The 24274-nt window shown below is 36.8% G+C and overlaps 2 protein-coding genes across 2 annotated transcripts; one reads left to right on the top strand and one right to left on the bottom strand.

The window, feature by feature from the left end:
- Positions 1-4: 4 nt before the first annotated feature.
- On the top strand, positions 5-24037 carry LOC139961724 (uncharacterized). Its single transcript, XM_071961156.1, has 15 exons — positions 5-211; positions 1140-1307; positions 2306-2357; positions 3016-3160; positions 4211-4266; positions 5013-5114; positions 6245-6317; positions 8023-8060; positions 8571-8673; positions 9110-9217; positions 9942-10033; positions 10489-10546; positions 12228-12316; positions 12518-12627; positions 17946-24037. The coding sequence occupies exons 2-15, from the start codon at positions 1196-1198 to the stop codon at positions 19955-19957; spliced, it is 3150 nt and encodes a 1049-aa protein (XP_071817257.1). The 5' UTR covers positions 5-211; positions 1140-1195; the 3' UTR covers positions 19958-24037.
- On the bottom strand, positions 12629-17438 carry LOC139961729 (uncharacterized). The gene has a single exon (XM_071961163.1). The coding sequence runs from the start codon at positions 16325-16327 to the stop codon at positions 14237-14239; it is 2091 nt and encodes a 696-aa protein (XP_071817264.1). The 5' UTR covers positions 16328-17438; the 3' UTR covers positions 12629-14236.
- Positions 24038-24274: the final 237 nt, after the last annotated feature.

Here is a 24274-nt window from a genome sequence, read left to right as displayed (position 1 = left end):
ATACTAACAAAAGGGGAAAACATAATCTAGTCCAACTGTGAGTTATATTATGTTGACTAGAGAAAAAAATTGCACGATACGCTAGCAGACGACAGACATCACTCAGCTCAGAGACCTGTCCAAAACAAGCGGAGACAAGTTCATGAATAGATTTCTGCTGCAAATAGGCAGAGGAAATCCACGCGAAATAATGTCCGAAGAAAAAGTCAAGGTATTGAATACGCAATGGACTAGTGAAAACTTAGTGTTTTTGTTTTGTGATATATAGTGTGCCATATGTCAATATGAGAATATTATGATGAACGTTAACGTTTGAAGGGAAATTGTGTGAATGCTTCAATTCTAAATTGTCACGCACTACTGTAGTACTGTTTCTAACGTTAGACCTAGGCTAGGCCTAGCATTGATCTTGGCTGTGTAATGTTACTCATACGGTTCACGTCAATTACAATAGGCCGAACTTTAGCTCCACAAACAACATAACATACAACTTAAAAGGCTATCTTAGTGACTCATTTAGCCTTGGACTGACTTAAATATTTACATTATCTGTTATTTACTACATTCTGGAGTAGCCAATGTCTATAGTAATTTAGCACGTTAAAGAGACACAAATTATTGTTAAGGCTAATCAGTTAGCTTATATTATTAAGTTGGTCATATCATAAGTAGCCTATAGTAATACAGTTTAAGGCTCAGTACTGAATACAGGCCAAGGCATATAGGCAATATGATAGTCTGAAATAATTCCAATTAATTATATCATTTTCTAATTTTGTTGTACTTAATGAACAAGGAACAATTTACTTTGGACTGCTACTCATGAACTAATTGATCTCGCACTTCTTAATCGGAAGAAAGAATCAACAATTTATTATTAATATGATTATATTTAAAACAATGTTTTTTCTTTATTAACTAATATGTTTACTTAAAATAATTATGAGGAAAACTTACTGTTCTGTGTATCCACACACACCACAACATCTTAACATTGTCTTGACATCCATTCCCCTTCCCCACCCTGCCATCCACCACTCTCAATTCCAATATAAAATGCCAAAATGTAGCAACTTTAATCCTTTTCTACTGTAGCTGTATTGCTGCTGAAATTAAGATAAATTTCTCCTCTTTCTCAGATGAAGTCTGCAGATTAATGCTGAGGAACCACATGTAAGGGAACCTCCCAACCATCATGAGTACCTTCAGTGGAATAACTAGAGAATATCCTGAGGTGGCCATAGACTATTTCAGTGGGAAGCAAATACTAAAAGCTCGGGCATATTTCCTGTCACATGTTCATACTGGTAAACGGATTGATTGTTATTCTCATCTTGGGTTTCGTGACTTAAACCAAGTGCAGTATCTCAATGATGAAGGGGAATGATGCATTGGTTGTCATTAGCACAATTTCTACTTTATTGACCATGAGACATCTCATAATTGACTGAAACTGGGGCATCCCTATCAAGTTGGTCTGACATATCACATCTGTAAATTGCTGACAATTTTCTTTAACTGAAACAAGCTGAATGTAAGCCATCCAAATTTTTGACTATAAATCAAAAACTTAAAAAAAATCAGTAGTGATTTCTATTGTAAAGAGGTCATAATATTTTATCAATGAAAAACAATGCAAACCAAATCAGAGAGAAATTTGAACCAATAAATTTGGAATCAAATGAAGCAAAAAATGTCTGCTGTTTTAAATGTATTTATAGCCAATATGCCATATTGGTGAAACCCAATTACACTAATTTTGTTTCAACTCACTAGAACTGATAATTGCCTTTTTCTTATCATGTGTTGCTGTATGTTATAAGATATGTTTACATGCTACGAAATCTCAACTAATCATGTTTTGTATTATCATGCAGAGTCAGTTCTAAATCTTTTGGTTTCTCGATTTTTTTTTTAAATTTAAACAGTTTCAATTGTTCTCAATCATAGTATGTTGGATGAAAGTGCATGTTTTTGGTTTGGTCTTATTGTAAATTCAATTCTTCTTTATTGTTGTTTGATGCTTTGGCACTTTTGAATCTTGTACATTAACATTAAGTACTTTAATGTTTGGGGGCTATTTATCAGACAAACAATTTTGCCCTTTTGAAACAATAAAATGACTGCTTGCCATACCTATGTCATGGAAAATTGTTGATCTCTGTAATTGTTGAACAAATTACAAACAGCCCAACAAAAAAAAAAACAGAAGAAAAACACCAAAAGGAAAACCTCACTTGTGGCATTATCTTACAATTTCCCAAATAATATAGAATTGTCATGACATGTTTTATCTTTGTTACAGATCATACAGTTGGGCTTCACTCCAGCACTTTTGCCAATCACTTAGAAAACCAGTGAGTATACTTTTGATTTTTTGAAATTGTTCAGCCTTTTCATATATTTAATCTGACTGAAGTATATTCACTGATAATCATATTTGAAATTAACCACTAAATTTATTAAGCTGTGAGTAAACGTATAGCCAGTTATTTTGTGATTGTGATTCATGTGAGATTCATTAACCTCTTTTGCAGCAAAGAAATTGCTCATTCTTAATAAAGTGGCATAAAGACATTCCTACATTTTTAGTTCCTAGCATATATATTATTGTGTGTGGTACCCATAAATAACTTCATTTTACAGTGCTGTAACCAGTCTTGTACGGAGTCTCAACCAAGTTTGTCAAGTTCTCCTCAGATCTACAGAAAATACAGTGATTTAAGTCAAAGAAAATTACATTTGATGACCCGATTTGACCTTCTAACAAAATAGCTTAGTAACTATTAAACTGATAGGGAGAAAAAAACTTGTATGTTGAATTTTATATCTGCTGAAAGAACATTTTTGGGACAAACTGGAAAAGAATAAAGAGAAATTGCCTTTTTAAATGACAGTAGTTTCTATGGAATTCTGACATTACGGTTATAGAACAGGCCATAATTCATAGTTTCCCTGCTAAAATATCCTCAGGATGGCAAAGTTGCTTAATGTTTTGAATTTTCATCCTTCCAGTCCAACTTACAAGTTATATTGCTCAGAAGTCACCAGAGAATTCCTGCTGACGAGTTCAAAACATCGGCACCTGAAGAAGTCTTTGTTAGCCTTGCCCGTAGAGCAGCGATGCGATGTATTCATTCCCAATGACGTCACTGGAGAGGTATTAGTCTATCGAAAAAATATGTGCATAATAGACTCACCTTAAAAGGCTTCATGCTATTTCTTAAAAGTAGAAACATCTTGAGTAAAGTTACATTTAGCCTGTTAGCCACAAGGACTGCTACAACTAATACAATCCAGCTTGAAAAGTAGTTTCAAGAGAAACGTTCGTAAAATAAAAGTCCAACTGTTATGAACAATCAGTGCATATCCACAGCGATGTAGTATTCTAAAGCTGGGACAGGCTCCGCAAAGAGAAAAACCAAAGTGCACACAAAAGTTTTCTCTTTCAGCTTGTCATTGTATATGTTCTCTTACACAGGCTCTCTAGTGGATAAGCAGTTTGCTCACAGTTTTATTTTTATTGTATATCACAGAGTCTTTACTTTGTATTGCATGTATGCTTGTTATTGATAATCCACCCACAATCTTTGTTATGAATTGATTAGTAAAGTCACTGTCATTACTCTTTAGTGTAATCTCTGTATTCTCATAGTAGTGTACGTTAGCCATATCACCAGCTAATTCGGTTACGACGTGGGTCTTGTCGTAGTAGTACGAGACAGTTAAATATATGTACACAACTAAACACGAAACTGAGATTGCGTGGAACTCCTTCTAATATATATTATTATATACGACAATGTGCGTCGGTTGAGACCCCATCCAGACTACGCGAGCCTCAGCTCCTTACAATATCTATGTAAGACACTTAACAAAGAACACACAATGACACTAACACAATTACCAACATAACTGAGATGCATATAACTACAACAACACGTGCAAGTTAACATACAAAGAAAGTAACAATACAATGGTATGCCAACATCGCGTGACTATAACAATAACATTAAAAACCAAAAAAAAAATGGTGTGCAATCTTACTCTTACATCAGCTTGCAGAGGTCTGACACAGTGAGCCTCATATTAGAATCTTCCTGCAGCATATAATTTTTTTCACACAGTGTTAACTGTGTATCTATCGGTAATATAATTTGTTGACATATTTTGCTTTTCATAAAAAATCTTTCTGTTTTGCTTTTGACAGAAAGAGAAATTGCAGGTGACACTATTACCTGCTGGTCACTGTCCCGGTTCTGTCATGTAAGTGAACATTTGAGATGGAAAAACGTTTAAATAGTTGATGATATTTTTTATAAATTACAGCATCATGTGCTCTAGTTGAAGCAGTGCCAAATGAATTTCTAGCAAACTTTAAAATAAACATGACTGTAAAGAACTTAGTTTGAGGGAAGCAGTCTTGTTGGAATCAAGTCAAAATTGCTATTCTGTGAGCGCCATACAAACTTCAAATTTGTCATAGTGTCCCTGCAGACTGTCTGTTATTGGAAGTGGAACAAATTTGCTAAAGTGAATAGTAGTGCCAGGGTGTAGAATAGGTATAACAAATTCCAAGAATGCCTTTTTAAATATATTGACCATGATTCTGTATTATTAATGTCACACTAAATCAGAAAGAAACATGTCATTTGCAATAAATGTCATAACCAAAAGATATCACTAATGGTGAACTGATACAAGTATCAGCTGCAGTGTTGACTACATCTCAACAACACTTGTTATTTTTAGAAGAGAGATACAGTTAACTATATAATTCAGTTGCTTTATTGTCTTTCTTCACTTCAGTTACTTGGAAAACTAAAAAACTTTGGTCTTGAGTATATATGCTTTTCATGAATGATTTTCAACCTCATTTAATGGCTTCTGCAAATCCACTTGACTCTGAGAGAATTTGAGAAGTCTTTTGTTCATTTTGTCTTTGTTTTTAATGTTTTTTCTATAACAATGTGTTGAAATACATTTGCTTATATAACATTATCTTCATACAGGTTTCTGTTGGAAGGCTATGCTGGTAAAGTTCTATACACTGGTGATTTCCGATTTAAGATTGGAGATGCAGCAAGTATGGATGCCTTACATGATGGAGAGGGGTAAGAGCAAACTGAATGAATCTTTGTCAATGTTATAACAGTCTATATGTTACAATTGGAATAATAAATTTAAGTGACAAATCCGTCAATACTTTTGTCATTCATCTACATGTTCCAAAACCCTCACTCCCATGTGTAAAGTTGATTTAACTAGGGGCTGAACCTTAATGGAATGGCCAGAGGATAATGAACAATGAGGGATGTGACCCTGGGGTTGTTATAGCCTACTCCCATATTGGGGGTCCTTTCATAAAAACAATGAAACTTTAGACTTCCAACAGTGCATAGTGAGGCATATGTAGACTACAAACTGGACCACTTCTCCAGACTGATGATGGAAGGAGGGAGGGGAGGGGTAAACATGGCTCCCCTTTGTGCATGCCACTTATGCAGCCAGTAGAGCAAACAAGTTTTAATTCTGAAGTCCCTGGTTCTAATCCATTATAGCCAAATATTTCTTTAGTCTTCCAAATTTGTTCATACTTCAGAGTCAACTTCCCCTTTTTTTATTATATATTGAGTATCTCAGTTTTACCATTTTTATACTCCTGAATTCAATTGTTCATTCACTTTAGTGATGCATTGATGAAACGTTTATAGGTGAAAACAAGTTCCTATTAATTATGGGTACAGTAGATTGTCACTGTCACTTGTCACTGTGTTATTGTTAACAATCAATTTCTATATCTTCGAATTTGAAATTTACCTTCATAAATCATAGTGAAGTTGTGTATCGCCTAGATTTTTGTGTCATGTTTGTACATTTTCTTACATCTGAAACTTTATAGGGAATGGCACACTGTCTGTCTACAAATTCATTTCTCGTTTCCTTCTCGTTGCCATGGTTTCCACTTAGGCTTCTTTGGTGATGCTATATTCTCCACATATCCTACCCTAACAGTAGATGATATAAGCCATCCTTAAATCCTGGTATTTAGTTATGATTTAGGATGAATTATTTTCATTCAATATATTTTTATGGGTTCTCTAAAAGTTCAGCTTTGTTTCATTTCATATAACTAAAGCCATAAGAAGATTGCAAATCCTTGCTCCAACATGTGGATCTTGTTCTCCACCATTTTCTTCTATATGTGACACAAACTGCTGATATATTTCTAATATCTCAACAGAGTCAAAGCCCTCAAGAGTCTCTATATTGATACAACATTCTTTGATCCAAAGATAATGTTTATCCCAAACCGGGTGAGTATTTCTCTTAGTAAAATTGAAAAAAGTTGGGGTTTTTCGGATTATGAATTTCTCTGCTGTATCCATTGCCTGCAGCCAGGCCTGGGAACATTGGGGGGGGAGGGGTTTTGCCCCCCATACAGACAACTATGCCCCCCTTCATTTGTGCCACCATCATGATTACAAGATATTCAAACGGTTACAAGACATGAATATTTTGCACCTATTAAATTCTTAAATTGTTGGTGCTCCTCTGAATTCTTGGCTATGTGGCTGACTGTATCGTTAATAGAAAGACATTGCAGTGTGCCTTATAGCCATCAGTTCAGGTAATTTCCATTACTGTAATATCCTGCCAAGTAAAACCCATACAATTGAAAAAATATGTCATTTTAGTGTATGTTGTTAAGTCACCCAGGCATAGTAAATGTAACCATTTCTCTGCAATAGATTGTTTTGTGCACAATACCCACTGCCCTTGGGTTGGCCATGGTCATGTAGAGACATTTATGATACTTTGGGTAGTTATAGGAGGGGGGGGATTATCCAAATTTAAAATCTTTGCTCCGACTTTGTAAGCTTTACATGAAAAGGCAAAAGGTTTGCTGCATTGGAATAAAATTCAGCAATTTTCTTGACAACCAAAAATCTTCAATCAATGATGAAATTTGTGGAAAATACAATCATTACCAGAACCAGGATCAGCTGCATTTCTAGCTATGGTCAACAGTTACAGTTAAAGAGGACTGAAAGTATGCAAGCAATTCTACTGAAATAATACACAGTAATTCCTAAGCTACCACTTGGCCTAGTGCTGAGAAACTCTTATAAATCAAACTTTGGATGCACTAAACTCGTAACTATGCCGGTAGATGTAACAAACATTAAGATTATCTTTACAAAACTTGACAGTTTGCTAATTTGGGTAATTTTATAATGCAAGGAACCCTGCATGTTGCAACACTATGATTCTGTCTTCTCTCGTACTGTGTGCATTTACTGCCGTAATGTTTTCTATATCCATACACACAGAGCAGATGGCAGCAGTCAAAATGAATAATATTTTACTGTTTTTGTCAATTTCAATGATTCAGAAAGAATACTCAATACTGTGATATGTATCTACTGCGAACATACATTGAGCTATTGATAATTGAAAACACATGTCATAAAAACTAGCTAAAGTGGATTTTACATTTCTCAAATACTTTGACGACAATGACCTCTTGTAGAGCTGCTGATTAATGCTATTGTTTTCAATAAGTGGCATCATTGGCAATTAGCACTAACGATGTTTGCCATCATAACATCGGTTGTTGAAAGAGCTTACTGTCAGTGTGTGTTACATTGTCTGCTGCTGGATAATTTTATTTTCACATACCATGATTGTCGTATGTCAAATGATTTTCTCATTCGTCTCTACATAAAAATGTCTTTCTCAACAACATGGAATTACAATTTACAGTGCATTATTATACAGATATTGCATTATTTATTAGCTGTGCATCGTTAGAGGAAAGAGCATTAATGTTTCCTTAAATATTCATTAAGAGCTTATGATTGTTTGTACAAAATATATGATTATTTGTATTTTGTACAGAACCTTTAAGGAAGTTATTTACAGGAATCTAAAGAATATTATTATTATTATATAAAAAATCTTTCAGATAAAATTTTCTCCTTAACTTTTTGAATTTTCTTCCCTTCCAAATCTTTTCAGGAGCAAAGTTGTGAAGCTATGTTGCGTGTTATAGAAGAGTGAGATTTTTATTTTATACATTTTATCAGCAACATTTGAATTAATTAAAAGTGATGGCCATATAGTTTTTAATCACTTCTGAAAAAAAATGTATTTTAATACAATGTTTGACAAGAAAATTAATTATTTTTAAAGTCCAATTATCAGTATTTTGCACTGTATACATTGGTGTTGCTAAGTACTACATTTCAAATATCAATGTGGTTACACATCAAATTCTCAATACTAATTTATTCATGAAAATACAGGTCAGTCTTCTCTGGCAGGCTATAGTGCTCAATCTCTTCAGGGCCTCTATGCTGTGGGAATTTTCTCTAGATTAAAGCCATTTACAATATTGTCCTAATTGTATGTAACAAAATTTCCAAAGATACTAACCAATTATTAAATTAAATTCACAACATCCTTGGCAAATAGCATTATAATTATGTGGCTGCATGCTTTGTTTTGCTCTATCTATGACATATTTTCGAGTAGAAATATTCTCAATATTGTCTTACGTCTTACAGGCAGTTGCAACGAGGTCCCCGTCATATGGTTCATATCAAATGCAGAGCAAAATATGGTTATGAATATCTCTTTATTGAAATATCCAGGGCATTTGGCATGAAGGTGAGGGTTTTTGAGCCTCTTTGCATTCATTAATTAATATTTATTTGTTTGTTCTTGTCTTTGCTCCCTTCTATAAATGTGATGCATTCATCAAGCAAAAGTGTTAACTAAATTTTTTGGAAGAAAGATCCTTAAATTTTACTGCAATATAAGTTAATTGTAATCAGTCATTCCTTTTCAGCAGCATAAAAATGGGACACTCATTGGATGAATTTAGCCTTCTAGAATTGCGATGTAAACCAAAGCCCTACATTTCCCTACCCCCCCCCGGTCCCTTCCCTTCTGATAGATGGTGCTAAGGGGAAAGAAAAGCTTAAAGTTAGTATATCCTTTAGAGGGTTTATAATAAAAAAAATAGATTATGAACAACTTGAGGTACCAACTAAACATGATAAAGTTTTGTTAAAAATTTTTATTTTGCGATCCCTCTCTGAAGGTGCATGTTTCTGGTGAAATAATGAAGCAGTACGAAAGAGTTTCCAGTTTAGCGGAACACATGACGACAGAGGGCAGTGCAACACGGGTCCATGCTTGTAGAAAATATGTAAGTATGTCTATTAATTATGTGCACCCTCTTCAGTGATATTGTCATGCACAGCTGGTGGGGATAAGGCAAATTTTTGTTGTCCTAAGAAATGTATCAAAACATCAGAATTTACCACTATATGTACAGTGTATAGGAGAGATGTATAGGTTTGATGAATAGAACACCAACCTTAGTTCAGAAAAAAAAAAAAACTTCCCTTTGTGTGGATCATAGTCCTACCACTGTTATTGCTTTATTTCAGTATCTACAAAATGATTGATGGTGTTTATACCAACTTATAATTTTCTCAGGGTATTAAGTTACAATGCGATCTGAATTTGATGTGAAACAATTAGCCGTCCACCATATGACTTTTAAAGCTGGTTTTGGTCTCCAAACGCAAACTTGGTCATCTCAGATAACCAGGGTGGCCAAGCAAAATTTGCCTTGTATACATATATAGGACACTGTGCAGTGGTGTTCATGTAAAAGGAAAGTCGGCATTGAATTCAATTGAGAAGTGGTCACCAGTTGACAGGAGTTGTATGACCACAGTAGCAGAGTAAGTTATGGGTGAAATGTATTCCCATGCCCTCTCCCGCCCATCTGTCATGAGATGAATGGAAGAGTATCATTTTTGTGATGTGCTTAGCAACAAACTTTGGATAAAAATAGGATGTGGAACTGAGAAGAGACAGTAAGCTTTTTATCTTCTTAACATTTTGTACTTTTGTTATAACAGGCTTGTACCTTGAAAGATGCTGTAGATGTTATAACAATAACACCAAGTACAATGTGGTTTAACAGTAATGCCCAGCCTGATGATGTTTTGAAGTAAGTTAAATTCAGAAATTGCAAAATCCTTCTTTTGATCTTCGTTGATTACATGATCCTGCCTCTTGGATCTTGACTACTCCTGTGGTACTTTGCAAACTGTTTATATTATAGTTTCCTGTCATCACATGGCATGTATGACTTTTGCTTTACTTACTTATGAAAGTGATGGGATAGGTATATATTACGAGATATGATGGATTATTCATTATGCATCTGCTTACTAGTACCAACTTTAATCATTTGCAAAACAGTCTTCTGCAAATTCATTTTGTGGAAATTGAGAATGAAATTTGAACATCATGTTTTCTATTCTTCATTTATAGCTGAATAAAATTTATTTTAGTCACGCAGCTGAAAATGAAAAGAGTAACATGGTGAAGAGTACATTCATGTAGTAGAAGAGAGCAATATATCTTAACCAATGTTGTCTGCTTTTGTTCTTACCCTCACAGGAAGATATCCAGTCACTACTACAGGCTTTGCTTCTCATTTCATTCCTCCTACAGTGAGGTAAGATCAGGAAGACAGTTCTGGATATGAACGTCAAATCTTACCACACTTCATTGGGAAGCGTATCATGTACGAGCCGACCAGCCCCGTACTAACACACATCAGTGTCAGGCATACCAAGGGCAAACTTTGTATGAGACTCACACTAACCCTAGACCCAAGCTGCCACATATTAGTGGGAGCCATTACTAGGACAAGATAACCAGACCCACTCTGCCACACATCAGTGAGAGGGGTACCTAGGGCAAACTAACGTTGTATATGAGAGTCACACTAACCCTAGGCCCACTCTGCCACATGTTATTAGGAGCCATACCTGGGACAAAATTAACAGATCCACTCTGCCACATGTTGGCAGGGAACCATACCTAGGACAAGATAACCAGACCCACTCTGCCACACATCAGTGAGACGGGTACCTAGGGCAAACTAACGTTGTATATGAGAGTCAAACTTCAAACCCACTCTGCCACACATCAGTGGGAAGCATAGCTAGGGCTAAAGCACTATGCCACACATCAGTGGAAAGCATAGCTAGGGTTAAAGCACTATGCCACACATCAGTGGAAAGCATAGCAAGGGTTAAAGCACTATGCCACGCATCAGTGGAAAGCATAGCTAGGGATAAAGCACTATGCCATGAATCAGTGGAAAGCATAGCTAGAGTTAAAGCACTATGCCACAAATCAGTGGAAAGCATAGCTAGAGTTAAAGCACTATGCCATGAATCAGTGGAAAGCATAGCTAGGGCTAAAGCACTTTGCCACACAATCATTGGGAGGTGCACCCATGTGGAAACTATCCTGTAACACAGCTATGCAAATAATACTGCAATTGGTATTCTAGTCTAGCCAATGGCTTCTTTGCCTCTTACAAACTTTCATTTCTAATTTACTGGTCGGTTTATGAGTTGTACATCACGTCTCTCTCACCTTATGAAAGATATGCTACCCCTTTTCTGCAGGTTAATCTCAGTCAACCTGATTCAATGGGACCTAGATAGATAACACCTCTGTAAACTGATCATGTAGGCTGAATCACCTTAAGCATGTCTTGAGGTCAGAGGCTGTTGGAGTAATGATCTACAGTATATATATATATTTTTATATGTATATATATATATATATATATATATATAATAAATAAAGCATAACACACCAGAAAAATTCTACTTCATGATCGGTTTGGCCCTTTTTTGGGACTCATCATTGTGTCATGGACCGAAGTCCGTACCACTCGACCACAGTGATTATACTGGTGTGTGAATGCGTATAAATTGGCTTTGTATAACTGTTATTGAGGGCGTATTACGCAAGTGTTATGATTGTACAGAGTGCACCCTGGTGCTTTGAATCTGACAATTTACACAGAATCACCAATCTTTATGTGTGAGCCAAGCCGTAAATAAGAATTGAATGTGTAGCAAGTGGTATGACAGATATATAGTAAATAAATAAAGAATAACACACCAGAAAAATTCCACTTCACGACCAGTTTCGTAACCGGACGAAACCGTTCGTGAAGTGGAATTATTCTTTATTTATTTACTATATATCTGTTATACCACTTGCTACACATTCATTATATATATATAAACACATAAACTTGAACGTAGTTCCAACAAATTTTGATTCATTTTTTCATGATATTTTTTTTTTTTTTTTCATTTTTCTTTCTGCAGATTTGTGACTTCATTCAGTACCTAAAACCAACAAACATCTACCCAAATGTGATTCCCTACAATTCCACAGAGTACCAAATGATTGAGAGGTAAGGCATAGAGAGTGATTCCATGTTTACTATAGACTTGAATAAAACTGCATATGCAGATAAGGAAGCATGGGTATCTAAACCCAAATTGCAAATCAAAATTAATGTCTTTTGTTTTTGCATCCTCAAATATGTTAAATAAGATGGACTCATTTTTAACATGAGAATCCCTTTTTTTTAATTTTTTTTTTAAATTTTCAGATTAGAAAATGTACTCAATAATGTTTCTGAAGTCGATTCAAGCAGCAGCAAGGACAAATACAAGCCACTCGGTAGTCTGATGGCAGGAAAGAAAAGAAAGAGAAAACGAGGTACCATTTCTTGATATAATTATTAACCGAACTGTAGCAACTGTTTTATGACCAGGTACAGAGCTATTATGGTCAGTGCACAGCTTAATCCCGGAAACTGTAAGAGCCATTTTTCATTATGAAGAATGACAGATTGAAATCATGAGTCATTACAACACTGCATGTGTATTGACATTGTCAAACTCTCCTGCAATATTGTACATCACAACAACAGCAAAGAAGAAGGAAAATAGAAAAATTTTCATAGAAAACAGTACATAACAAATATCACAGATTTATATGGAATCTTTTCATAAAATGAATAATATATAATTCGTATAATGAATCTTTCCATAAAAATTTTTGTAATGAAACTTGATGTAACTACTAACTAGGTCATTCCTTCTGTTCCATTTAGTTTTCAAGTTCTAAATAATTTCATTTCCAAAGTTAGCCGTGCTTGCGACTGTATCTACCTCTGGCTGTCTTTTGCCAAAAATTAAACTTTCCCAAAGTTGAATTCTTTCACAAAATATGTTTTAATAAATTACAGAAACTCATGTGAGCAAATAAGTTTGGTATTTTCGGCTTTCGAAAATATTTATGCTGTGATGTTTTTGTTGTGGATTTTAAGCAAGCTATTCTTATCTAGACAATTGATTCTTTGCTTTATTTTTGTTAATGTTTGACAATATATCATATCTGTAATTTCTGGTTGTTTCAATAAAATTGAAGAATAATACAAATCTAATTTGAAACTAATTCTAACAAATTCCACTTTACCTGACATTCTCTACAAAGTGATCAAGTTTTCCTTTATAAAGGAAGTTAATAATAAAACAGACAGCCAGATGTTGGGAATTCCACATTGAGACAAAAATATTCTTCTCTGCAAGATGTTAATATATTTACATTTTCTCTATGAAAATATTTTACTCTCAAAGATGCACTCTTAACCATGTTATGTTTTCCATGCAAACAGTTCTCTAGAAGAAGTTACACATAATTGTGTGACAATGTTTATTGCTTGTTTTGTACCTTTCTCACGTTTGCTTCATAACGATTGCAAATTATTTTGAAATGCTTACTGGAGAAGCCCTGCTTTCAACACAATGAATGGTACTTTGGTTTCGATTAAGAGTTAAATTGGTCATTAGTTTTGCTTCCTGTGAGACAGGAAGACCAGGCAGCTTTCCTTGGAAAAAGGCTATGATACATTTATATCTCCAGTTGATTATCTGATAATGAGGAACTCAAACCTTGTTCTCATTTGAGAATACAAGGAGCTGAAGATGGTAGAACCTGATTTCAATACCTTTTTTTTTCTTTTTTTGTTGTTGTTGTTGTTGATACAAATAGTGTTCTCATTATTACTATGATACAACTATCTGTACAAAGCTCTGTCTCTTGAGATCTTTTTTTGTTTTTTTTGACAGAGATCTTCTTTTTTTTTGGACATGTAAGAATATGGGAATGTCATGAAGCAGTGTCTTCACATTCTAATGATAACTCGAGGCTATTAAGAAGCTGCTCCAGTAAAATTACTTCACATCAAAAAATTGTTAAAGTCCGACCTAAACTCGGAGACACTGCGCTTGATTTCTTCATTCGTATCTATATATAGTTAAAATCAACTTGCATTGTTTATGGCTACGGCTGCATGATTAACGTATTGTGCATCGCCCACAGAGCCTACCTGTAGGATCACTTGTTGGTCGATATGAGCGTAAGGCTGGGAATAATAAAGACTGTTACTTCCTTTTTGGAAGGGAACCTCGTAAGCTCCTTCTGAATCGACCCTCTTCACCGGTGGTGGTGGGCAAGGCGACTGCGGCGTTCGGAGATCGCTCTCATCTATCGGTCCGCCTCGCCTCTGAAGGCGGATCTTCATCACGATAACGCATGCGATTAATAGAAAGACAATGGGTACGAGAGTCACTACGAGAGTCACCAGCAGAGTTTTGAGGGGAAAACTGGAGTCTTCTGGGGGTGGCTCTACCTCAACATCTCTACAGGTCTCATTCAGATAAGATTCCCATAGAGTAATGGGCCTGGGGACAAAATCCGTTTCCGATGTACAACTTATGCTGTCTGCCATGGAGAAGTTTGTCTCTGCTCGATCGTAATACTCCCAGAGCGGCCAAAGTTTTTTGCAGTCGCAAGACCAGTGGTTGTCGTAGAGTTTGATTTCGGAGAGGGAGGAGAGCCGGGAGAGGGTGCCTGGCAAAATATGCGATAACTCGTTGTTATTTAGACTCAGGTGCGTCAGGGAAGTGAGACCCGTAAAAGAGCCTGGGTGTATCTCCCGTATGGCGTTATGTCCCAAGTCAAGAGTCTCCAGACGAGACAGGCGTGGGAAGTCGTATTGGTCGATACTCTGAATGTAATTGTGAGACAGAGCGAGTTCCTGAAGTCCTTTACGAACCAGAACCCCGCCGAAAGCGTGAGGGACGTGCTGCAGCTGATTTCCATCTAAATTGATAACGATCAGCATTGACAAGGTTTCAAAAGCTGTCTCACTGATATTTGAAATCTGGTTACCTTGCAGATTAAGATGTACAGTGTCAGTAAGTGTACGAAATTCATTGGAAATGGTACGCAACCTGTTTCCTTGTAAGCTGACGTTGGCTACAGTTGGAACATCGATGAAAGAATTCGATTCCAGAACGGTCAAAGAATTGAAATCCAACCGAAGATCGTGCAGATTACTGAGTCCTTTGAAGAAACCGGAAGGAACGTCGCTGATGTCGTTATATGACAGTTCCAGAAAGTCTAGCTGGCTCAGACCCGAAAATATGTATCCATGTCGTACTTGACCAAGTCTGTTACCCTGAAGCTGAAGAGAGAATAGCCTGGAAGTACTGTTGAAAGCACCCCTAGGAATATCTCCAATCTTGTTGTAGGAAAGATCTAGATGTATTAAGTTATGCAAAGAAGAGAATGAGTGTAACCCGATGTATTCCAGGAGATTGCCCTGGATAGAAATATTCTCTACTCTCTCAAGAGGTGGGAAAGTCACTTGGTATATGATGTTGTCATCAAGTTTAAGGGTGCCCAAGAGAGCCAAACTTGGAAAGTCTGAAGGGCTGACCAATGTAATTCTATTACTTGATAGATCTAGAAATGTTAGATTTGTAAACTGCGACAGATTACGTAATGCTCCATCATCGAGTAGATTTTCGTGGAGGTCAAGCCTCTGTACCGATGAGTACACCAACTCTGTATCGTTGCCATCAGTGTTGTTTTCACTCTGAGGAGAACGACAGATCAGCGGAGATTTAGTCGACCAAGTTTGAAGTTGGTTACTGGATAGATCCACGTCCATCAAGCCTGGTATCCTATTTAAATCAAGGACAGAAGCTCCTCTTAAAAGGTTATTGGTCGCCCGAAGCACTTTCAGATTTGAAAGTGACTCGAGCGGTAAACACTCAAACCGATTGTGACTTAAGTCTAAAGTCTGTATGTTTTTCAAGTTTTCAAAATCTTCTCCTGTTAAACGACGCTCGTCAAGGCCGTTGCCCTGTAAAAGAAGAACGCGGGTATCCAGTGGAATTAAATCACCCCACGGCACAGTGGTGTAGTTTTGTAATCGACTGGAACAGTCAACTGTTTTTCCATACTCTCCCCGATGTATGTCGCAAATATTACTACGGGAATCCGCGGTGCCACAGACTTTGAGAAAAGTCACTAGACATACAAGGAATGAAGTAGGGGAAGACATGTTTAGTTTGATAGAGAAAATAAAGTTTATAGCAGTGGTGATGAGACTCAATGTACTAAACAGCCAAGTTGTGTTGGTCTGGACAACACATGAAAATATTTCCTGGCCAGTCCAATCGCCTAATATATCCTTCACAGCGTGGATTGAAACTGTTTTCAAACTTTTCCTTGTATTTTTCACAATTTGCACTCGATAGCAATAAAAAAATCCAGAGCAACGTAAAAATCATTTGGTGTGGCGCTCTCTCTAAGATAAAATCCAAACTAGGAATGTTGAATAAATCCACAGTGAACTATCATTAAATGTTTGTCTCATACAAAGGGTAAGGTAAGAATTCAAAGTCACTCAACAAAGGTCGTCACAGAGTGCTCAAAACACGAAACACTACAGGTACGAGAGTATGACAACCAGTCCCTTGATACCCATTAGATCTTTGTATGGTTCACAGGCATTCAGCACAATGCTATAAATATCTTGTTTCCTATAAGCTGTGTGGTGATTACATTGCAGGTTGACCGCCAAGATTTGCTAGTCTTTGGTCATCATTTGCCATTTAGTTCCTGTTTCTGTGGAGGGTTAGAAAGCTGTCCTAGAGACAGGAAATGTTTGTTGCATATCGGTGGCTAGTTTCCTGGAAAGCAGGAAGCAGATACCATGAAACAGGACTATTAAAGATAAAAACCACTCAAAGGATCTTGAAAGTACTGATTCACCACTACTGATACCAATTAACTTAGAGTACTACCAACCTAGACAGGATTTAAAGGTGTTTTTAGCAGCTTTTGTTCAAACTATATAACCATTTATTCTGAAACTTGGTTCGCCATAAACTATAAGAGCATGAACAGTTCTTGTAATTAACACTGCATTTACTTTAAAGGAATGGAAGACTCGGGCACAAAGAAACGTCTGAGGCCGGTAATCTGACCTAGTTTCGAATGAGGTGTAACAGAAGTGTTAGACACCACCATTGATCCCAGAAAATAAACATACAACTTGCTACCGTCGGTAATTAGACACTAGTGCACAGTCAATACATGCAGCTACGGTCAATACCCACAACACAGTTTACATAGCAGCGATGGACATCTCAGGTCTAGATAAAAGATAACAAGGTATCACGTTTCATTACTGTCTGCATTTTGTAGCGACACGAAAAAAAGTTCACTTGCAAGCAACAGAAAGTTAACTTTTTCAGATGGCGGCACGTGGTTTGGGGCGAGTCTTTCAATGCCTTTAATACATAACTATAGTGTGTCAATACACTAGTACATTGGTATGTTGTTTTGGTATTCTCATTCATTGTATCATGGATTTACCATAGACAGTTGAAACTTTAATAACCGTATTTAATTACAGTAGTTACAATGATTACCGTAGTAAGTACCATTTAATTACCATATTTAATTACCATATTTAATTACTGTATTTAATTACCGTAAACACTTGAAAGTGTAATACTCTGGAACTAGCAATTAGACTAACTGTACAACAGTTTAACAGCCCAACTATTTGTTTCGTTTGATTGCAGATAAACGGTTGCTAGCCTGTCAGGTGACCAACTTGTTAGGACAAATTTAAAATATTATTTCCCTTTATTTTATCTCAATTTTGGCAGGTCAGTGCAAAGAACATGTGCAGAGCAGAAGTCTCGAGGTACTGTTTGGAGATGGGTCTCCAACAAAACCCAAGAAATTTGGGATAATTGACAGGGAAGGAGAGTACGAACAGTTGAAGCACAAGCCTAATGACACCGGTGATGAGGAGAGATCAGACAATTTGGAAGTTTGTGGAGAACTTTGTGAGCCCTTTACCTCTGGCACTGGTACAGGGGCTTGGATAGAGGAGGATGAAGGTACCAGTGAATCACTCTTCTCAGAGGATGAGAATGCAGAATGGGATATTGAGGAAGTGTCCAATAGATCTTCATTCTTCGATGAGGGGAGTTTAGCAGAGTCTTTTATAGATGACCCAGAGAACCCAAGCAGCATATCATCACCAGAGAGTTCGCAGGCCGACCAGTCGCCACTGTTTAAGAGCTTTGCTAAATACCTACCTTCTGCAGATGTGCATGAAACTAAAAATAATGTCAAACACTTACCGAAAGATGATTTATGGGAACTCAACAGAGAGAGACGTGCAGATGGCGCGGCGGTATCGGGTTATGAGATTAAAACTCGCATCGTTAAAAGAGACCTGGAATATGATTTTGTTGGAGTTGATAGACAGAAACATGAAGGCACGTTACAATTAGGTGAAAGCAAGCCACTATCAGTAGCAAGCGTTTCACCATTAGGTGAGAGCACTGCACTGTCACAGGAGAGGAATGTACCGTCATGTGAGAGCATTGTAACCTCAGGTGAGAGCGTTGCACCATCAAATGAGAATCTTGCTTCATCATGTGTAAACTTGTGTTCAAAGTTTGCAATAATTGACAGAGAGAGAGATAAAAGCCAGGTCGGTGCACTATCGGGTGCTAGAAATGACATGGGAATTCACCATATACAGAATGGCAGCAATAACACTCCACCTTGCATAGAATCCAACTATGACATCGGTAAATTAAACGTGGTGACCACCAATGGCAGTTCATCAGCCAGAGGTGAGCTGTTAAATGCAGAAGATAGAGATTCAATTAATACAGATGTCACGTCGGCAGGAAGTTACAATAAACTGTCAGAAGAGGGCAGCTCCCAGGACTCCATCTCTCCCATTAAAAGCTTTCTTCAATATTTACCGGGGAAGTCGTATAAAGAGGATGCACGTAAGAGAACAGAGCCATCCTCTAAGAGCAGACAATGTGTCGTAGAGGCCAAGTGCAATAACAAAATAACAGAGATTGAAACGATGAAGAAGCCAAAATGCTCAGTAAAGGAGAATGTGATTCGATTGAAAAATGAACCGGATGATAAATTAGTGAATTTAGTTAAGAGCGCTGGGAGTAGAAGTCCTGTGTATGCCAAAACAGGGATGAACTCCGTCAGGATAGTTGCAGATGATGAATTGAACAAGTGCACGCTAAATGCGAAATTGAAGATGAATTTGTCAACCGAAGAATCGTCCAATGGGAATGGAGACTTTATTTGCCACAAAGCCAAAAGTGAAAATTTCTATGAGACATGCTCTCATAAACGGAGAAAACATACTTCACTGTCCACGGTGGGGTTAGTGACATCAGCACCTGAGGACTTACAGTGTCATGAAAATGTCTCAGAAAAATCTCAAATTGAAGACGTGAAAGGCAAAACAAGGTCGCCCAACTCCTGCGCCGGTATGAACGTCAGTAGGGAGAATTGTGAGGTCACAGGGAATGTTTCAAGCAGAGGAAATGTACCGGATGGAGACTCAGGAGTAAGGGATGTCCCGGCATTAGAGAGGCAGGAGATACTTTATGTGGATTTAACCGAATCAGATGAGAGGGATTTAAAGAGTGAAGTTGACGAAGAGGAGTTGATTATAAGTTCCCAGAATTCAGAGACGACAGTGGTATTGTCTCCCAGCATTAAAAGCTCCCAGGAGACTTACTTATCCCCATCAAAACTTCAAATGTGTAATTCACAAGAAATCTTCTTATTATCCTCTCCCGAAGCTTCAGATGCTCCAACGCCCGATTGCATAGAATTACTTTAATAAAACGTGACCTGAAATCTGGGGTAATAATGTTGCCTGTTGACACACTACCCCCCCTCACTGTCCTCCCCCACCCCTCTATTTTTATCATGGGTTATGAAACAATATTATAAGTTTAAAGGGAGGGTGACCGTTTGAGGGCCTTTGTGGTATTGATGTTCAAAACACAGACAGTGAGAACAACTCATCCTGAAAAAGGTTTTGGGCTCAAGCTATAAAAATCCAATGCCAAAATGACTTGGAAGTTTATTGGGAGTCTAAGTTAGAAAAGATGTCTCCCTTGTGAAATACAGCCCATAGAATTATTCATAGATCTGAGATGCATTTATCTGTGACTCTTGAATAAGACTGTAAACAATCAAGGAATAAGTTGAAGCTGTTTCAAGGGATGGAGGGCGCCAAACAGGAAAAACTGAAATAAGTCATTGCTGTTTTACAAATTTGGGGACATTCCTGGGACGGTACATTAATGCTGAGGACAGGTCCAGGGACACATTTAATCCGGGCAGGGTAAATGAATTTATAGGACTGTCAGGGGTAATCTTGGACTTTTGGTCACCATACTTAAAAAGGTTTCATACATAAGGTTTTTATCTTATATTTAATTGATGTAATGATACCTATAAGCCCAAAAGCAGAACCTTACAAAATTGTACCAATTGGTATTTATAGAGTGGTAAATCTTTGGTGGCAGAAGAAATGCTTCTCAGTCTTTACATCAAAACAGTATCAGAGGAACAAAGCACACTCAAATATCTTTGTCACTAATGTCTAGCAGTAAATATTATAGCATGAACATGCAGGATGGAATTCATGATGGTACCATGCTGATACCATGATGGTACCATGACTCAATTTTATTGCAGTAGACATAATTGCATGTCCAGTAGGACACTATTGTCCAAGTCTAAATATGGTTGTAAAATTGTCATTTATCCTTTCAATGATTATTTTCCAATGTATTTACAAGTATCAGTGAATGTTCCTCCAATGGCATAGCTCAGCTGAGTTTTTTTAGTGAGGGGGGAGGAGATGCCATGGACCCCTCCCCAACCTCTTTTTGCCCTGACACCTCAAAAGTAAATAGGGTCTCTTCAATCCAGTTTGCCTTCTCAATGTATATTCCTCTGTGATGATTATTTCATCATATTTGGTGAGGTAATATTGTAATGTCCGTTCTTCATTATAGAATATTAAGTTTATGGATTTGGCAATATAACTTTATGAATTCTGTTGAGTTGTTTTCTTAGCTTTCCTGCTTACCCTTTGTAGGCTACTATAAACTCTATAGAGTGTTTAACCTGTACAACGCAACAATTATTCAGTTGGAATTATGTTGTTGCTATATTCAGCAAATGTCAGAGTTTGAGAATTTGTCTGAATGAACATTTTACATTTGTAATAGGCATTGGATTACCTTATTGAGGTATACACATTGCTCTATATTGAAAAACATGTATATATAAGTATATTTTAGTTTTATATTTGTATTTAATTTCTATATTTTAAATTTGCGGTTGAAATGAATTCAAACGTATTGGCAGATGCCAATTAAGAAATGTTTACTTTATTTTACATTAGGCAAATAGTCATACATTTAAAGATACTGTGCTTTTTAATATCTTTGCGGTTTTTGTTTGTTAGGCTAAGATTTGTTTCTCAATGAGCAAAATATTCAAAATGGCTGGATCACTTTCTGGTGTGTGATTGGTAGTAATTTCATTAGCAATGAACATACTTTGGTATGTTCAATTGTTCAAATGTTGTGCCTTTACAGTATATTTTTTATGTAATAGGTTATATTACTGGACAGGAATTACAGATGAAGCAATGCAGTGTCTATTCACTGCAAGATTTTTTGTGAAGGAGGAGTTGGTCAGGCGCGTAGCCAAGGGGGCAGCTGCCCCCCCCCCCTTGAGCATATTTTTTTTTATGTTTTAATGATATCACTATTAATTTCAAAAGAGAAAATGCTAAGATGCAACTTACAAGGCCTGGGAAGTGCCATTTTCAGCAATCTGAAGAGGCGTTTTCAGCCAAAATTTTCTTGTACACTTCGCGCCAACCATCGTGGCGCTACGCTTAGATAGTTTGCAAGCTCTGATAGTTTGCCTACATTTTCGCCCCTCCCTTGGCAAATTCCGGCTACGCGCCTGGGGTTGGTGGTGGTACTGGGCAGTGACAGGATATTGTATGATTGATTCAAAATAAGTTGTTTAATATTGCAATTTAAAATGAGTTACTTAATCATCGTTTTCATCTATTATAGAGAAGTGCATTTTGTATTTTGTATTTCTTGTCAAAGGTTGGTATGGAGAAACCTTTTGTCAGCACATTATTAAACACTAATGAAATTGATGGAAGGGAAGTTAATATTTTGAGGTCAACCGAGGTCACACTTTAAAAACCTGGAATGGACTTCATGCTTGATAGGTAGGGGCGGCATAAGTGCAAAAGCTGTGCTGATCACTTGAAGTCAGCAATAGTCAACACTTAAACAGTTTGACTGCAATTTAGCTGTTGAATTTGGCACAGAATCACTAAGCCTATTGGCTTCCATGATTTAAAAAGGAACTCAGATGTTGGATTGAACAAAGTACCTTGTGGTGCAATATATATTTATTTTTCTTTGCCACTAGACCATTAGGTGGGATAATAATGTGGCTTGCTGTTCAATTATTTAAAGATTCAGTTGTTTTCAGTTACAATTTTTATAAAATATTTTCTCCACCGATCCTCGTCAGGGAGGTTCGAGGCCCTGCAACTCACCTAGACCGTTTGGGAACCTTGTCATAGATGCTGGCAAAGTCCTTGAAGGGCGATTACTCACTTAGAACTTGGATCAAGCTCCTGAGGAATATCTCTGGTGGGTAACAGGACGACCCTTTACAACATTTTGCTTCCCAATGAATAAACTTTGTTTCTTATCTTTATACTTCAGTCTGCCCAAAGAACAGAAAATCAAGACTCAAACCTGGACTTGAACCAGAGATATACAACTGCTGGGATTTGAACAGTAGACGAGGAGTTTGTATTGTTCTCTCCTTTATAGAGTAACTAGTGAGAAATAAATTCTCGTTTCTAATATTTCCACCACAGAATGTAAGGAGGAAAAGCAGACAATTGAAATGCAACAGCTGGGAATTGAACCCTAGACAAGAAGTTTGTTTTGTTTTTTCCATGTTCAGACCACTAGCCACAGTAACTGTTGAGAAATGAAGCTTCTTTCTAATATCTGAACATTACAAATATAAGGAGACATAAAAAATATAATAAAACTTGTCAGAACTGTTTTGCTACAGAAATTGATCCATTCCTAACATTTTAGTTGCTAATGATGTTCCTTGCTTTGTGGCTGGATGCAGGGTTGGGCGGGGGGGGGGGGGAGGGGGTGAAGGAGGCAAGAGTCCTTTTCTCTATAGTTATCCTTCACCTCTCTAACTATTCTTGCACACTAAGCAATAACTGTTATCAGTTCTTTTTCCGAACTTTTCCTCAATTTGTCTGCATCAATTTTTGCATTGTTACAAACATTTAACAAACTTCAAATATTGAAATGTGTTAAAACTTTCAAATGCCTTGAACTTTATATTACTTTTGAATGTTTGTATCAAATAAAGATATTTTGAAGTGGTTGCTTTTCACTTCATCAATGCATTTTTCATTATTATTCTTTGAAATTTGGATGTATGTGCAATTTCATTTCAAATGAAAATTCATCATTACAAAATTTAATGGCAATAAATACATGCGAGAGGGCACAATTGTATGCTTGTATGGTTTCGACTGGTTTCTTGGGCTGGTTTCTTGGTCTGGTTTTTTTTGTCAAGTTGTTTCTTCAAAATTTGCAGTTTTCAGGAAATTTAAAAGGATAGGTTTGGGTGGAAAAAATCATTTTGTCTGCAATAGCACCAAAAAATCCTCTTTCATTGTTTTTTGTTGCATTATTCTTTCTTAGGTCATTTTCTCTCACTGTTAGGACTTACCCTCGTTTTGAAGGGCAACAGACATATATTTTTAGGTGTAGAATACTCCTTTTTGACAAAACTGAATAAATACATGCGAGTGGGCACAAATATGTGCTTGTATTCTTGTGTGGGTTTGACTGGTTTCTTGGTCTGGTTTTCTTCGAGTGGTTTCTCAAGTGGTTTCGACTGACACGTTTTGTCAAGTTGTTTCTTCAAAATTTGCAGTTTTCAGGAAATTTAAAAGGATAGGTGTGGGTGGAAAAAATAACTTTAATGTCTGCAATAGCACCAAAAAATCCCTTTCTTTGGTTTTTGTTGCATTATTGTCTTAAGTCATTTTCTCCCACTG

Source organism: Apostichopus japonicus, chromosome 20 (assembly GCF_037975245.1).
Source record: "Apostichopus japonicus isolate 1M-3 chromosome 20, ASM3797524v1, whole genome shotgun sequence".
Lineage (NCBI taxonomy): Eukaryota > Metazoa > Echinodermata > Holothuroidea > Aspidochirotida > Stichopodidae > Apostichopus > Apostichopus japonicus.
This window is presented reverse-complemented; position numbering and strand designations above follow the sequence as displayed.

What these genes read in the sequence shown, in the direction of transcription:
- LOC139961724 (XM_071961156.1), top strand. Translation starts at nt 1,196, where the DNA reads ATGAGTACCTTCAGTGGAATAACTAGAGAATATCCTGAGGTGGCCATA. An exon ending in GCCTTACATGATGGAGAGGG is followed by an intron (nt 5,115 to 6,244) that starts GTAAGAGCAAAC and finishes ATATCTCAACAG; the next exon opens with AGTCAAAGCCCTCAAGAGTC. An exon ending in TCCATGCTTGTAGAAAATAT is followed by an intron (nt 9,218 to 9,941) that starts GTAAGTATGTCT and finishes TTGTTATAACAG; the next exon opens with GCTTGTACCTTGAAAGATGC.
- LOC139961729 (XM_071961163.1), bottom strand. Translation starts at nt 16,327, where the DNA reads ATGTCTTCCCCTACTTCATTCCTTGTATGTCTAGTGACTTTTCTCAAA.